Source organism: Stegodyphus dumicola, chromosome 11 (genome assembly GCF_044657685.1).
Source record: "Stegodyphus dumicola isolate Sdum_Otavi_A_Nest chromosome 11, ASM4465768v1".
In the NCBI taxonomy this organism is placed as follows: Eukaryota; Metazoa; Arthropoda; class Arachnida; order Araneae; family Eresidae; genus Stegodyphus; species Stegodyphus dumicola.
The window spans coordinates 45,696,027-45,710,120 of NC_140778.1; the positions used below are offsets into that span (position 1 = coordinate 45,696,027).

General features: G+C 35.2%; 1 protein-coding gene across 1 annotated transcript in view; it reads left to right on the top strand.

The window, feature by feature from the left end:
• Positions 1–2,956: 2,956 nt before the first annotated feature.
• The window catches only part of LOC118192864 (amine oxidase [flavin-containing]-like), a 115,122-nt gene continuing 103,984 nt past the window's right edge, over positions 2,957–14,094 (top strand). Inside the window, 1 exon segment of the mRNA XM_035363887.2 lies at positions 2,957–3,111. Within this exon segment, the coding sequence (XP_035219778.2) occupies positions 3,072–3,111 (40 nt within the window). The 5' untranslated portion in view covers positions 2,957–3,071.

Below are 14,094 nucleotides of genomic sequence, written 5' to 3' on the forward strand. Positions count from 1 at the left end.
TCCGAAAGAAACGCAGTTCAAATAAATAAAATCAAATTCTGGAAAATTGATATTAATAAATATATTTAAAATGCTCAGTTCGAAGGAATAAATAGAAAATTTTAAAACAATCATCTGAAGAGACAATGCAACACAAACAATTAAAATAAAAGTATAAAAATTTAAAAATTACCTAAAATAATAACTATGACGAAATATATATATAAAGAAAACTATTTGAAAAAAAAAAAATAAATAAATAAACGCTTCACCTTTATTTACGCAGTTCGAATAGGTAAATAGAAATTTTTAAAACAGTTATTCGAAAAAAAAAAAAAAAAAAAAAAAAAAAACGTGCAACTTAAACAATTAAAATGAAATTCGAAAAAGAAAAAATTACTTAAAATAATATGTTATAATTAAAAATATAATATAAAGAATATTATTTGGAAAAAAGGAACGATAGTGACTTTTTTTCCTCTCACGGGAAAGGAAACTAGGTTGCCATATATTAAGAAGTTCGCCAAGTGAAGTATTCTTGGCGCAAACTGACAAAAAAGTGCCAACATAAATTTGTGAATTTCTCCGTAAATTTCGCTCCAAATTTTGCAAAATTTCATATTTAGGCGTAATTTGAGTCGTAGAATCGAAATATGTAAAAAAATTGGTATGTTATTTCAGAAAAAGTCCGATTTTGTGTCAAAATACCTATGTTAGAATAGTGCTATATATAAATCTAATATATATCCTAAGTCGCGCTTTCGAGACATGAAGAACGCAATTTGAATTTTGTCAATCGGCCCAGTAGATCGGAAGATATAGGACTGTCCCTCTTTTTTTTTTTTTTTTTTTTTTTTTGAGCAGTGTACATGGGATGTATATGTAATGGCTGATTATTGTTGGAGCATTAAGCGAGAATGTCCACAGAGAAAGACATAAGGGAAAAGCCATAAGCTCCAGAAAAAGCCATAAGAGAAAAATGTTTCCCTTAAAATGTATGTGAGATTACCTCCAATAAGAACACAGTAGAGCACGACTTAAACATAACTATTTTATTTTACTAATATAAAATAAAATGAATGAAAAGATCAATTAAGTGAACAGTGAGTGTTACAGGTAATCTCACAACTAACGTAAGTCCAAACAGGATTCGATTCCTGTAGTGATGACTCACACACTATTAGTCCTCAATAAATACATTCAAAAGACACGTCTGCCCTCATATGGCTAGCTCGATGTGAGCATTTCAGCTAGGCTACAGGAGATTTTAAAGAAACACGTCTTGTTCTAATAACTCTTAGAGGATACGCAAGCCGTCTGCTTGCTTTCCGCATCTCGAAGCTATCCGCCTCTCGTGTGGAACATGTCTTGTTCTCAGCACTTCCAGCGGTCGTCTGCCGCTCTGCAAGCTGCGCTAAGCTGTGATGACATCGCGCCTTGCTGGATAGACGCAAAATAAAGGGAGTCGAAGAATCTACTTCCACATGTATATTTACCGTTTGGTAAAAAAAGTGCTATTTGTATGAAAAATATTTAACTTAGAGTAACTATATATAGCCTTTGCATAAATAAAACAATTTTTTGTAAACAGTATATTTGGTAAGATTTCCCTTTATTTTTTATAAATGCATGTTTGACATGACTGCGGAGACAAAGAGTTGGTATCCTGTAGCTTAGTTGACGGTAGTGGAGCTTAGTGGAGGTAGTTGACGTGATAGACAGAAATTGCGGTTTTTTTTTTGGACTCAGAGGCCAAAAGTTAGTCAAAATCAAGTGACAACAAAAGGCAACTAAGCCAACTAAATTGTTGCTATGATTAAACTTCATGTATTATATTTATTAAATTATTTTACAGGAAAAAATATTGTTTTGTACTCCATTCTCTCAGGCTTTAATTCGAAAACTTCGCATAAGCTACAGCATTCTTAAGGTATTTTGTTGGAAATGATGCTACGGTGGCTATTGATGACTAAATAAAGTTTAATATCATATAAATATAGGAGATTGTTGCTCTCAACTTTTCTATTGCGCAGAGTTTTCAATAGAATCTCGCTCTCAAAGAAGAAGTTTAGGAAGTCACATTTGTTCTTGGACTTGGGAAATTGCTATGCAGCCATTGCCCAACATCATTTGCAGAATTGGGAATCACAGCATTGAAAATCACGTTCATGATTGATTGGTTACATCATCCACACTCACGGGGAGACAAATATGACGCGTATGAATATTCTCTCACAGTCCAGATTTGAATTTTTGTTATTTTTTTCCTATGAAGATGAGTAAAGCACGAAATAGACTGGAAAAAGTAGCATCTTCGGTATGTTGGGGAAGCAATGTCCAACTCGCTACACAAGGATCCGGAAAGTATTTTGCAATCGGCAACTGAGACTCTTCCATCTCATCTAGGGAAATGTGTCGAAAATCTTGAATGTTTAGGAGAAGTCTGAAATTATGGCAATAAAAAGAAAACTTGCGGTTCGCTATTCACTAGGTTCAAGTAACGTGTAATTCAAGGGTGTAACAATTCCATTTTGAACATAATAGGTCAATTAATTGAGAATTTATTCGTATTTAAAAACACGGACTGACTTGAGACGCCTCGTACTTAGATTATATGAGATCAATAGGAAAGAAAAATAATTTTCCTTAAAATATGTTTCTTGCTTAACATCAGTTTTAAAATCTAATAGTTCATGAGATAAAACTTTCGTAGCGGGTGAAAAGAGGAATGAATATTTAAGTTTTATAATAAATAATTTCCTGCGCATTCCTGAGCAATACATTTTTTAATTCATTTAAAATAAAATTATATCTTCGTTACAAATAGAGAGCCATATAATGGAAATCTATAAAGATTATGTAGAGGAAGAAATCAGTGAGATTTCTAATATGCTTGTCACTTTTCAAGGGCAGAGCAAATAAATCAAAGAAAGAAGCAGATTATCTATTGATAAAAAAGCGAACCTCAAGAGAAATGCGAAACAGAGATGAATGTCACTGGTAGGCGGGGAATTCCAGGTTAACACAACTTCAAGTAGGAATGAACGCATAAAGAAAGAGAAGCAGGAAACTCCCTATTCTCTACTCCCAACATGGACGTCCAGGTAGTGGTAGTAGGCGCAGGTATAAGCGGTAAGTTTAATTGCGGTTTTTCTAAAAATATCTCATTGTTTGGTATTTTTTATTTTTTCCTCATTTTATTATCTCAAGTGCGATCGCCTTCATTTATTAGCCCAAAGGGGTGATTGCCCCAGAAGGGCTTTAATTTCGTTTCGGCATTTTGCGTTGTTTTACTAGAAACGGCGTTTCACTTTTCAGATTGTTGCCACCAAATATTAAAGCCATGCATTATATTAAAGAAATTAAATAATGACGAATCTGCATGAATGTATGTTTGTTTCTCGCACTGTGAAAAAACAACGGTACTTAAAGACATCAAATTCTGAATAACGTAGGCCTCCACTCGAACATGGATATCTGGAAGCCCAAACTTAGAATTTGTTTCATTATTTATTTCATATTTTGTGAAACTTTAAAGAATTTTTGATTAAGAAACTCAACGATTTCAAAGCGAGCAATGGCAAGACTGTACGGGGAAAAGAAAAAAAAAAAAAAAAAACATTTTTACCTCCAGCGCCGAGACTGTGCATCGGAAAGTCTAAAGAAATGCTCTTTTTAAAATATTTTGTGATATTGCTTTTGAACTGAATTTTATGATTTAAGTGCGAAGAATACGATATTTAATAAATAAAGCTGATACACAAAACATCAAAAAAACGCCCCCTTGGAGGGTAGTATAAAAATCAGAAAGCTTTCAGATTATTATTTTTTTTTTCCCTCTGGATTTTTATTGCTCAGAGGAAAGGTGTAATATATGTTTTGTTGTATATAAATATTAAGAAGCAAAACATTTTGATTTAGTCCAAATAAAAAGAATATTAGACATTCATTTACGTAAACTTAGGGATAAATGGAGTGAAAATGTGAATGACTTTAATATAACTACTATCACAAGAAAGGCGCCGATGACCACACAGTTCTCTCTGTTCGAGAGACGTAAGGAAAATGCAGTTAATTTATATTAATTCATAAAATACATTAAAAGAACATTACGAATTGATTAGCTGGAGAGACAAGTGAAAAGCTAAAAATATGCAATTTACATTAATTCATGAAATACATTGTGTAATATCAGAAATTTAAGACAGCATGATGAAATGAAAAACAAATTCCTGCAAATTTTCATTGCGTAAAATCAAGGTGTTCTAAATAGTCGTAAATATATATGTGTGTGTGTGTATTTTAATGCTTTTTGAACTTTTATTTTGCATGTTTTTAATTCCTTCTGTATTTATGCTGTACGTTTTCACACACTAGTGAATATTCTTACATTAACAATTATCGCTAGGAAAGATAAACCAAAAAAACTCTTATAGACATAACTCAGCTGAGAGATGTGCAGGTAGCAAGTGAAAACGTAACTTGCGCAGGAACCGTTTTAGTCTCTCAAGATTGTTTGTTACGTAACAATTATTATATATTCGAGTTGAGCTTAAATATGCAATAAATGATCGACTTGCCTTCAGATGACATTCCCTTCAGTTACAAAATGCACTAAAGGGACACAGCTGCCCTTGATAACGCAACTTAGCGATAAGAGGTGTAAAGATAATGAATAAGAGCACAAATGAGCTGGAGAAAGACAAAGGACAACTTAGGATATACGGCACGAAATATGACTTTGGGAGGAAAAAATGAATATCAAGGTTTCACTCCAAATAATGATACCTCTTAAGTGTAAAATTAGGCAATTAAGAAACTTACTCCAGCCTATGATTGCGCTTTCGTCTAAGTTTACACTTTATATAGGTACATAATTTTTTTCGAATTCTATTCTGTGTCCGGTTCAAAATCCATAGTGTTTTTTTTACTTCCTTACATGAAGTAAAGGAAGTACTGTAATCGCGAAAATTTTCGGGTATCATAATTTCATGAAAAATGTACATTTCGTTGCTATCGAATGCAATTTAACGATGTTTGTAGGTATGCAAAAGACATAAAAATGGACTCTCTTTAGGGAAACTAAATGGATTGCAAAATGGATTGAGAAGAGATTTTTTCCGTGGCGTCTGTACGGACGTATGTAGGTATCGCGCATAACTCAAAAACGTGTAGCCTCATAACGTTAAAATTTTGAATATAGGACTGCTATAACATGTAGTTGTGCACCTCCCTTTTTGTTGCCTTCGGCTGTACGAAAAGTATATAATATATATCACCCACTCTGTTACTTGGCTCCGTGAGCTCACTTTTTTTTATCTTTATAGGTTGGTGAACTGTGCATTTTTTGCTTTAAAAATGATTGTATTAAGCTGTTCTTATGTTCCGGTTAAGGTTTTTTTGCCTTTAATTAATCTACATCAATAGTTGTAGAATTATGAATAATTTAATAGTTGTTCAAGTGCGACTAAGCCTTAGCAGCCATATTTGTTTACATTTCAAACTTAGCAGAATAGTGAATTAAGTCAGTTTCTGCACATTGAGTGTGTTTTTGCCAATCGATACCAAAAGTAAACTTTCCGTTTTGTACTCTGAAATGGCTTCTTCCCCGCTGGCCGATTTGCCTTTTTTTTTTTTTTTCTTTTCTTTTCTTTTTTTTTTTTTTTTTTTTTTTTTTGCGTAGAAATTCTAAAATTTGTTTTTTCTTTATTGTTTTAATTGTTTTTGCTGTTTTATGTTTTTCTATATTTTTCAATTTTTAATAAAGACATTTTGAGGTTTTATGTGTTTTTCCTTGCCGAGAAGTGAGAACTTAATTAATTGAACGAGAAAGATATCTCTATTGAAATTTGAAGAAATAAGTTTAAATGAAATGCAACAAAAAATGCGCATAATTTTATTGGCCGTACAAGGAAGTCATGTGGTGGTCATAGCAGATTTTTTGAACACAAAAGAAAGTTTAGCCCAAATGGGCTATTAATCTCGAAAGGGGATTGTGTGTCGTCCACTATAAACGCCGTATCATGTTTCAAATTGTTGCCACCAAGTAGTCTCGCCCTGTATTATCTTAAAAAAAATAAATAAATAATGGAGAATCTGCATGTATGTATGTTCCCTGCATTGTGAAAAAACAACGGTACCTAGAATTATTACATTTTCAACGACATTGAAACCCACCCGAACAATGTGTACCTGGAAGCTAGTATTTTGAATTTCGGTTTTATATTTCATGTTTTATAAAACTTAAAAGAATTTTTTATTAACAAACTCAGCAATTTGGAAGCGAGCGGTGGTAACACTTATAAGAATAAAAAAAGCATTTTTATCTCCAGCGCGCGAAACTGTCTGTCGGAAATTCTAAATACACGCTGTTATTAAATATTTTATGATTTTCCCGGTTTTTTTTTTTTTTTTTTTTTTAAGGAAAAAAAAAAATCCTCGTGCACCACAAAATATCACAGGAGGCTTACAAATCGTAAGTAAAAAAGGCAAAATTGTAAGTAATAACATCAGTTTTCAATAATACAATGAAATCATACACAAAGGGAAAAAAAAAAAACACAAAAAAGTAAATACAAAAGTATAAAAATGTATAAAGAAATCATTTACAGTGTTTAAAACAACAGACAAAAATGTTCTGCAAGCCATCTTACTAAGAAACCTGAACATTGATATGCTGAACTGAGACAAGACTGAAAAAATAGAAATTCTATGCCACACCTAACACTGCATCGGAAATTCTAAATATATGCTGCTATTAAAATTTTTTAAATTTTGATGTTGAATTGTATATGGCGCAAATGCAAAGAAGATGGTGCTCAACCATAAAGCTAGTATGAGTGAGTGAAACAGCACTACGGACTCAGCGAGAGGGTGAAAAAGCCTTTAAAAATCCTTTTGGTTTATACAGCCTATTAGGCTATTTTTTGAAGCGGAAGACATGACAAATATGCAATGCCTCTCCGGGATTCAAGTTCGAACCTCTGGAATACACGTCGAATGTGCTACCGTTAGCATATTTCACAAGTGCACATCAGCGTAGCCACTGAGGGAGGGGTTTCGAAAATGGACCAATGATATTCTATTGCTTTTGTGACGCTAAATCTTCGTGCATATGAGCGTACGTTGTTTACGTTTTAATTTGCATTTGTTTCGAAGTTATAAATGTAGAGTGTAATAGTAGAAAATCTCGTAGTGCTTTCGTTTTATAAGTTTAATTAATCGCTGACATTTCACTTTCGCGAATTTTATCACGCATTAATATTTGGATTGATGTTCTCACGGTATATTATCTCTCTTTACATCGAGAAAATGACTCAAGCTACAATTAGCCTCGAATATTATGCATTTACTAACACCTGTGGATTAAGATAATTCAAAAGTATAGTGTTTTTTAACTGAGCTGAGAAGGACTGGAAATGTTACAATGAATCTAGTGTTTTCTTATTTCAGGGCTTGCATTCTTTTCATTTTTAAAGTGTAAGATTAAGAATACATATTGTGTAGGATCTGATTATATCTATTTTTAACATTAAAAGTTATATATGAATAAATCGAAATCGAATATATTCGTTGTGATTAACGTAAATTCATTCTGTTTGATGAGTATTTCTTGAGTAGACAGTACGTTTAAGAGTGAGCAGTTATTAAATGTGAAATTTAATACACTAAATGTATACGAATGCAAATTAGTAAAGTTCACTTTGAACAAAAGTCTGCATTGGCTACTGTTATGGAACATCTTTTTCACATAGACTTCAATAAAATGTGCTGACTTCTATTTACATATATAATTGGTGTAAATATTTTTTTCATATGCATAGGTTTATGCATATGAAATATTTATCCCGTTTATATTTATTTTTATCCCGTTTATATTTGGGCTCAGGTGTTTATCAGATATTTCTTTCTTTATCTTATTTACCATTTAATAAGTAATATTTCACATGGATATTTTTTTCAAACTCTTTCAACCAGGTAGTGAAACCTTCACAATTGCTTATATTTGATTTAACTTCGCAATGAAAATTTTCAGAAGAAATCAACGATGCTTTAATTATGTTGTACAGAAATTTGCGTGGCAAAATATTTTCGACCATCTTGCTTAAATCTTAAAGCATGCGAAAGGTCATGTGACATGACAGAAATATTACTGGATGCCCAATGGTCCATCCTAGAAGCCACTCCCTCAGTGGCTACACAGATGTGCACTTGTGAAATATGCCTACCGTTACACTACCATAGACCTGTCACTACGAATGCATGCAGAAAGGAGGGAGAAAATAAATTATATACTGCTCATTTTAAAGGGCGACAAGGGATTAGGAGACCCAATCGCCAAATCCTGGTAATGAAGAATCATCATGCAGCACCTTATAGTTTGGAGGGGGGGGCTCTGTAGAATCATTAGGTTAAGCAGGGAAAGTAAAAAATGAGCAATGCTCCCACCGAGACTCGAACCTGGACCTCTCGAATACGCCCGCTTGTGCTACCGTTACACCACGAAGGCATGCTGGAAGGTGGGAGATAAAAACCTTGTAGAATGATGTTTAACATCTGATCTCTTTCAGGTGTTTTAACGTTCTGTGTGTTAAATTTTAGTTAAATCATATTTACTTTCATATTTGGAAGCATACAATCACTTTCAAATACAATATCATTGAATCATTAAAAATTTCTGTAATGTTCTTTATTATGTATTTTAAAGTTTAAATTTGGGAAAAAATTCTCACGGGATGAATTGCCGCTTTGCGAAAGTAGTGTCCCATTTATTATATTAATTTCAATTCGTAACTACAAAAGCTATAAAAGTTGAATTCAGTTAAATTTAAAATTTTATTAGCATTCTTATATTTTCGAACCAGTTAAACGAGTTAGAATTTTTCGTTTAAACACTTTATGAACAAAATGTCTTTTAAGCGTGCTTGCATTTAGGAAACTGCACGTTTACCTCACATCTATTCTTCTAGAATTCATTTTATTTATACTTCGCATATCTATAAATTTAATATGCAGAGTGTTTTGTCAAGCAATTATCGGGTAATTATACTTTTAATAGTTTTTTTATCTCGATACTGTTGTGTTTCCTTATTAAAAAGTTAAAAGGATCGACGGTTATTTCCATAAAGTCCCGTAACGATGTTTATAAATAATTACATGCAATAATATATTACATTATTCCTCAAAACAATTATTTTAGTAATAAATTCCATTCAAAAAATAATTGTAATCAAGACATTATCAGGTAAAACTTAAAACATAAATACCGGTATTCCGGCTTATAATGTAAAATAATAATCTCACTTTTAATACAAAATATAAGTTCTATAAATCTCCCTTTTAATGCAAAATATAAGTTCGAAATTTACGAGTAAGCGTACACGACAGATACAAAAAGGATAGATTTAAAAATAAAGAAAAGATGAGTATACAAAAATTATATTTGGAAACGTACCTAAATGCCGTTTGTTTAAAAGAAAGGACATTCCTTATGAGCTTAAAAGTGAGTGAATGAGTGAGTGAGAGATTATGGCGCAAAACCAAAGTTGATTATAGTGCGCCAAACGCGAGATGGGGTGACTACAATTGATGAAATTAAAATACAATAAATAAAAACAAGTAGACAAATGTATCAAATCCAGAGGATGAAGTCATATAAAAACAAGTTAAAACCACACATTCAAGACACAATTTTCAAAACAAATTACATTAGGTGATAAAAGCCAATCTCTTTTAAATAATAAAATAAATTACAATTGACCTCTCTTCCGATTAAACGGTCGAGAGGTAAGTCACAGCTATTAAAATATTTCTGGCGAAGACTATCAAAACATGGACACTCAATTAAAATATGACGAACAGATAAACAAACATTACAATTAAAACAAACAGGTTCATTTTCAGCTTTGAGAAGATAGTTATGTGTGACTCTAGCGTGACCAATTCTGAGTCGAGTCAAAAGAACGTCCTCTTTACGGTTTCCAGCAGAATCCCAATGCTCAATTCTAGGCTTGACTTTTCTCAACTTGTTGTGAAGCTGAACATCCCAAATTTGCTGCCATTTTTTCCGTATCTTCCCCTTGGTGACACAGCAGATGTCTCTAAAAGGGATAAGGCGAGTAGACGGTTCAACAGCATGTTTCGCTGCGATGTCTGCAAGCTCATTTCCCTTTATTCCAGCATGTCCAGGAACCCAGCAGTACAGGACCTCATATCCTCGAATCGTTAAATTTCTATGAATTTTGAGAACATCCACTACCACAGGGTTCTGAGTGTTGGGAAAAGCTTCCAAGGATTTAAGAGCACTATACGAGTCTGTATAAATTATGAACTTTTTGTGGCAGAGCTTTGAGATGTAAAAAAGACCATAATATATTGCAGTTAGTTCAGATGTTAGGACTGAGAAAGCATGGTGCAGGCATCTGCTCTCAATGTAATCTTCAAATACAAAAGCCATCCCGACATGATCATTTGACTTTGATCCATCTGTGTATATCGGATAACAACTGCAATATCTGTGCCTGTGCTCAGCGAAAAGTTGTCTGTAAACGATCTCGTTAGTGCTCGCCTTTACGTGATGTTTGAAAACATCAAGAAGCTGGATCCGTGAATTTTCCCAAGGTGGAATTTCAAAATTCTGTACTGCTTGGGAGAGCATATCAGAGAGGGAGAGTTCCTCAATGACAGGCCGAACTCTTAAAGGGAAAGTAGGAACACAGGATGGACGTGTTTCAAATAATGTGTTACACTCATTATCACGTAAGCACAGCTTATTGGGATGTTCAGGTTGAGATAGAATATTAAAATATTGCAAAAGGGACAATTGCTCACGCCTCAGATAAAGTGATGGTTCGTTAGAGTCAACATATAGGCTCTGCACAGGAGAAGTCCTGAAAGCTCCTGAACAAATCCGCAGACCTTGATGGTGAACAGGATCCAGTTTTAACAAAACAGATGACCGAGCGGATCCATAAACAACTGAGCCATAGTCCAGTCTAGAGAGGATAAGCGCTCTGTAAATGCGAAGCATGGAGCAACGCTCTGCACCCCAGGAGGTGTTCGCCAACACTTTTAAAATATTTAGTGTTTTTAGACACTTCCTTCTCAGGTTTAAAACATGAGGAAGGAAAGTCAATTTTCGGTCGAACGTCACTCCTAAAAATTTTACTTCCGGCGCAACTGGAATAATTGTATCATTCAGATATAACTCAGGTTCAGGATGGAGACCACGCTTCCTACAAAAGTGCACGCACACAGTTTTCTGTTTTGAAAAAGTAAATCCCTGTTTGTGGGACCATTCTTGAATCTTATTCAGAGCCATCTGCATTTGCCTCTCTACATATCTCATGTCTGCCCCTCGACAGCTAATCTGCAGATCATCAACATACAGAGATCCCAAGATGGTGGGAGGAAGTTCTTTCAGTACAGAGTTTATTTTTAAAATGAACAGCGTTACACTTAGCACACAGCCTTGAGGCACACCCTCTTCCTGTTGAAAAACATCCGAAAAAACAGAGCCAATCCTTACTTGAAAAGTTCTACTGTTCAAGAAATTCTGAATGAAAATTGGTAGGTTGCCGCGCAAGCCACTCTCGTGAATATCCCGAAGTATACCGTATCTCCATGCCTTATCATAAGCTTTCTCAATGTCGAAGAATACCGAGACAAGGTGGCTTCTTCTTACAAATGCTTTCCGAATGGAAGTCTCTAGGAGGAGCATGTTATCTACTGTTGTTCTCCCCTTTCGAAAACCACTTTGATAAGGCGATATAATATTATTCTTTTCCAAGAAGTAGACTAGGCGGCTGTTTACCATCTTTTCAAACAGTTTGCAAACACAACTAGTAAGGGCAATTGGCCGATAGTTCGAGGGATTCCTCAGGTCTTTCCCTGGCTTCCCAATAGGAATTACTATAGCTCTCCTCCATGCACTGGGAAATGTACGCTCCTTCCACACTCTATTGTAAAGTGTGAGAAGGGCACTGAGTGACTTACAGGACAGATGCTTAAGCATTTCATAATACACGCCATCCAGACCCGGACAAGACCTATGTGTCTGCAACAAAGCTCTCCTTAATTCAACCATAGTAAAGTCTCTATTGTACGGCTCAGATTTGGAAGAGTTGAATGCGATGGGATTTATTTCAGAGTGTTGCTTGATATAGAGAAATGCAGGTGAATAGTTTCTGCTTGAAGAAACAGCAGCAAATGTCTCACCAATAGTATTTGCAATTTCTTCTATGGAGCTAATCACTCGGCCATCTTTTTCCAGAAAGGAAAGTGAGTGGTCTTTATACATTCCGCATGCTTTTCGAACTCTTTCCCAAACCCGCTTATTAGGTGTAGAGGATGTTATTGAGGACACATATGAAATCCAGGAATCCCTCTGGCTCTGCCTTCTTACTTTTCGTGCATTTGCTTTGGCTCTTTTAAAAACTATGAGGTTTCGCAAAGTCGGACATCTACGAAAAATGCCCCATGCTTTTTTCTGTTTTTTCAGTGCTTCATGACAGTCGCGATTCCACCATGGTTTTGAATATTTTAGTAGTTTTCCTGATGTTCTAGGAATGGAGAGCATAGCTGCCTGGATAATAGTATTAGTAACAGCTTCAACAGCGTCATCGATATGCCCATCTTCTACCATTTGATCTGTGAGCTCTGCAATGGAAGAGAAGAGTTCCCAGTCTGCCCTGTCCAGTATAAACCGAGGGAGTCTCGTCATGGGATTTGCTCCTCTTCGTGCAAGAGACACAAAAATGGGATAATGATCACTGTTGTAAAGATCTTTTCCCACATTAAAAGTGCAATAAGGCAACAGAGATGGTGAATAGATGGCAAGGTCGAGAGCATGGAATGTCTTTGTAGGCTCACGGAAGTAAGTATCCTGCCCATTATTCAGGAGACAAAGGCTATGATCTTCGATCATCTGCTCAATTTGTCTTCCTCGGCAATTTGTATCTTTACTACCCCAGAGCGGACTATGGCCGTTAAAATCTCCTATTATGATGAAAGGCTCAGGCAGCTGCTCTAAAAGACCATTTAAATCTTGCTGATCAATATGCTCATTTGGAGGCAAATACAAAGAAACAACTGTAACAACCATATCAAAATTTGTTTGAGTAGCGACAACTTGGAGGGATGTCGTCAAAGAAAGCACATTTGAGGGATAATCCAGTGAGGTAAGGAGACCTACACCTCCACTGGCACGCTCACCTGCAATGTTATCTTTCCTGACGAAAGAAAACCTCCGAAGTTTTGTCTGTTGTTCTGGTTTTAGATTTGTTTCCTGTATTGCGAAGCATACAGGATGATAAGCATTGATTATGGCTTTCATGTCAAGCAAATTTCGGTGGAAACCGCGACAGTTCCACGAGACGAGGGTGGCCATTATGATTGATGTTTGTTGTTCCTGTGTTCCTTTTTAGTTTTGCGCGGAAGCAGATGATCGGGAACTTCTAGACCGTCTTCCACTTCCATACTGTCTGAATCTGCAGATTCAGGAATAATTTCATTTGCAGAACTCTTGCTGGGACTTCTATTTTTGGTTTCTATTTTTGGAGGCACAGTTTTGGGTTTGCTCGGGATTGCTATTTCTTTATTTTGTATGATATGTGTTGGATTTTCTTTGTTCTTGCTTGCAGGCTGCTGGTTTTTATTTGGTGGAGTCTGTGTACTTATGAAGTTTGGGTGGCTATTGTGCGGGTTGATTTCACGGCATTGGCATATGATTTGTTTGATATAGGCTGTGTGCTTTGAACTTGTCTTCTGGCTTCGACATACGAAATGTTCCTGGAAACTTTTATGGTCTGCACTTCCTTTTCTAATTTCCATTTCGGACAGGAACGAGAGAATGCTGGATGGTTACCCTCTCAATTTATACACAGTGCTGCAGCAGTGCAATTTTCGCTATCGTGGCCAACCGACGAGCATCGAGCGCACGTCAGGGTCCCACGACAGGACATCTTGGAATGGCCAAAACACTGGCACTGGAAGCATCGCATGGGGTTTGCAATATAAGGCCTTACGGGGCAGTTTAGATATCCACCCTTAATATTTTTCAGCAGATCAGGCGAGTTGAAGGTCAGGATCACGTGTTTAATGTCAGTCAACTGACCT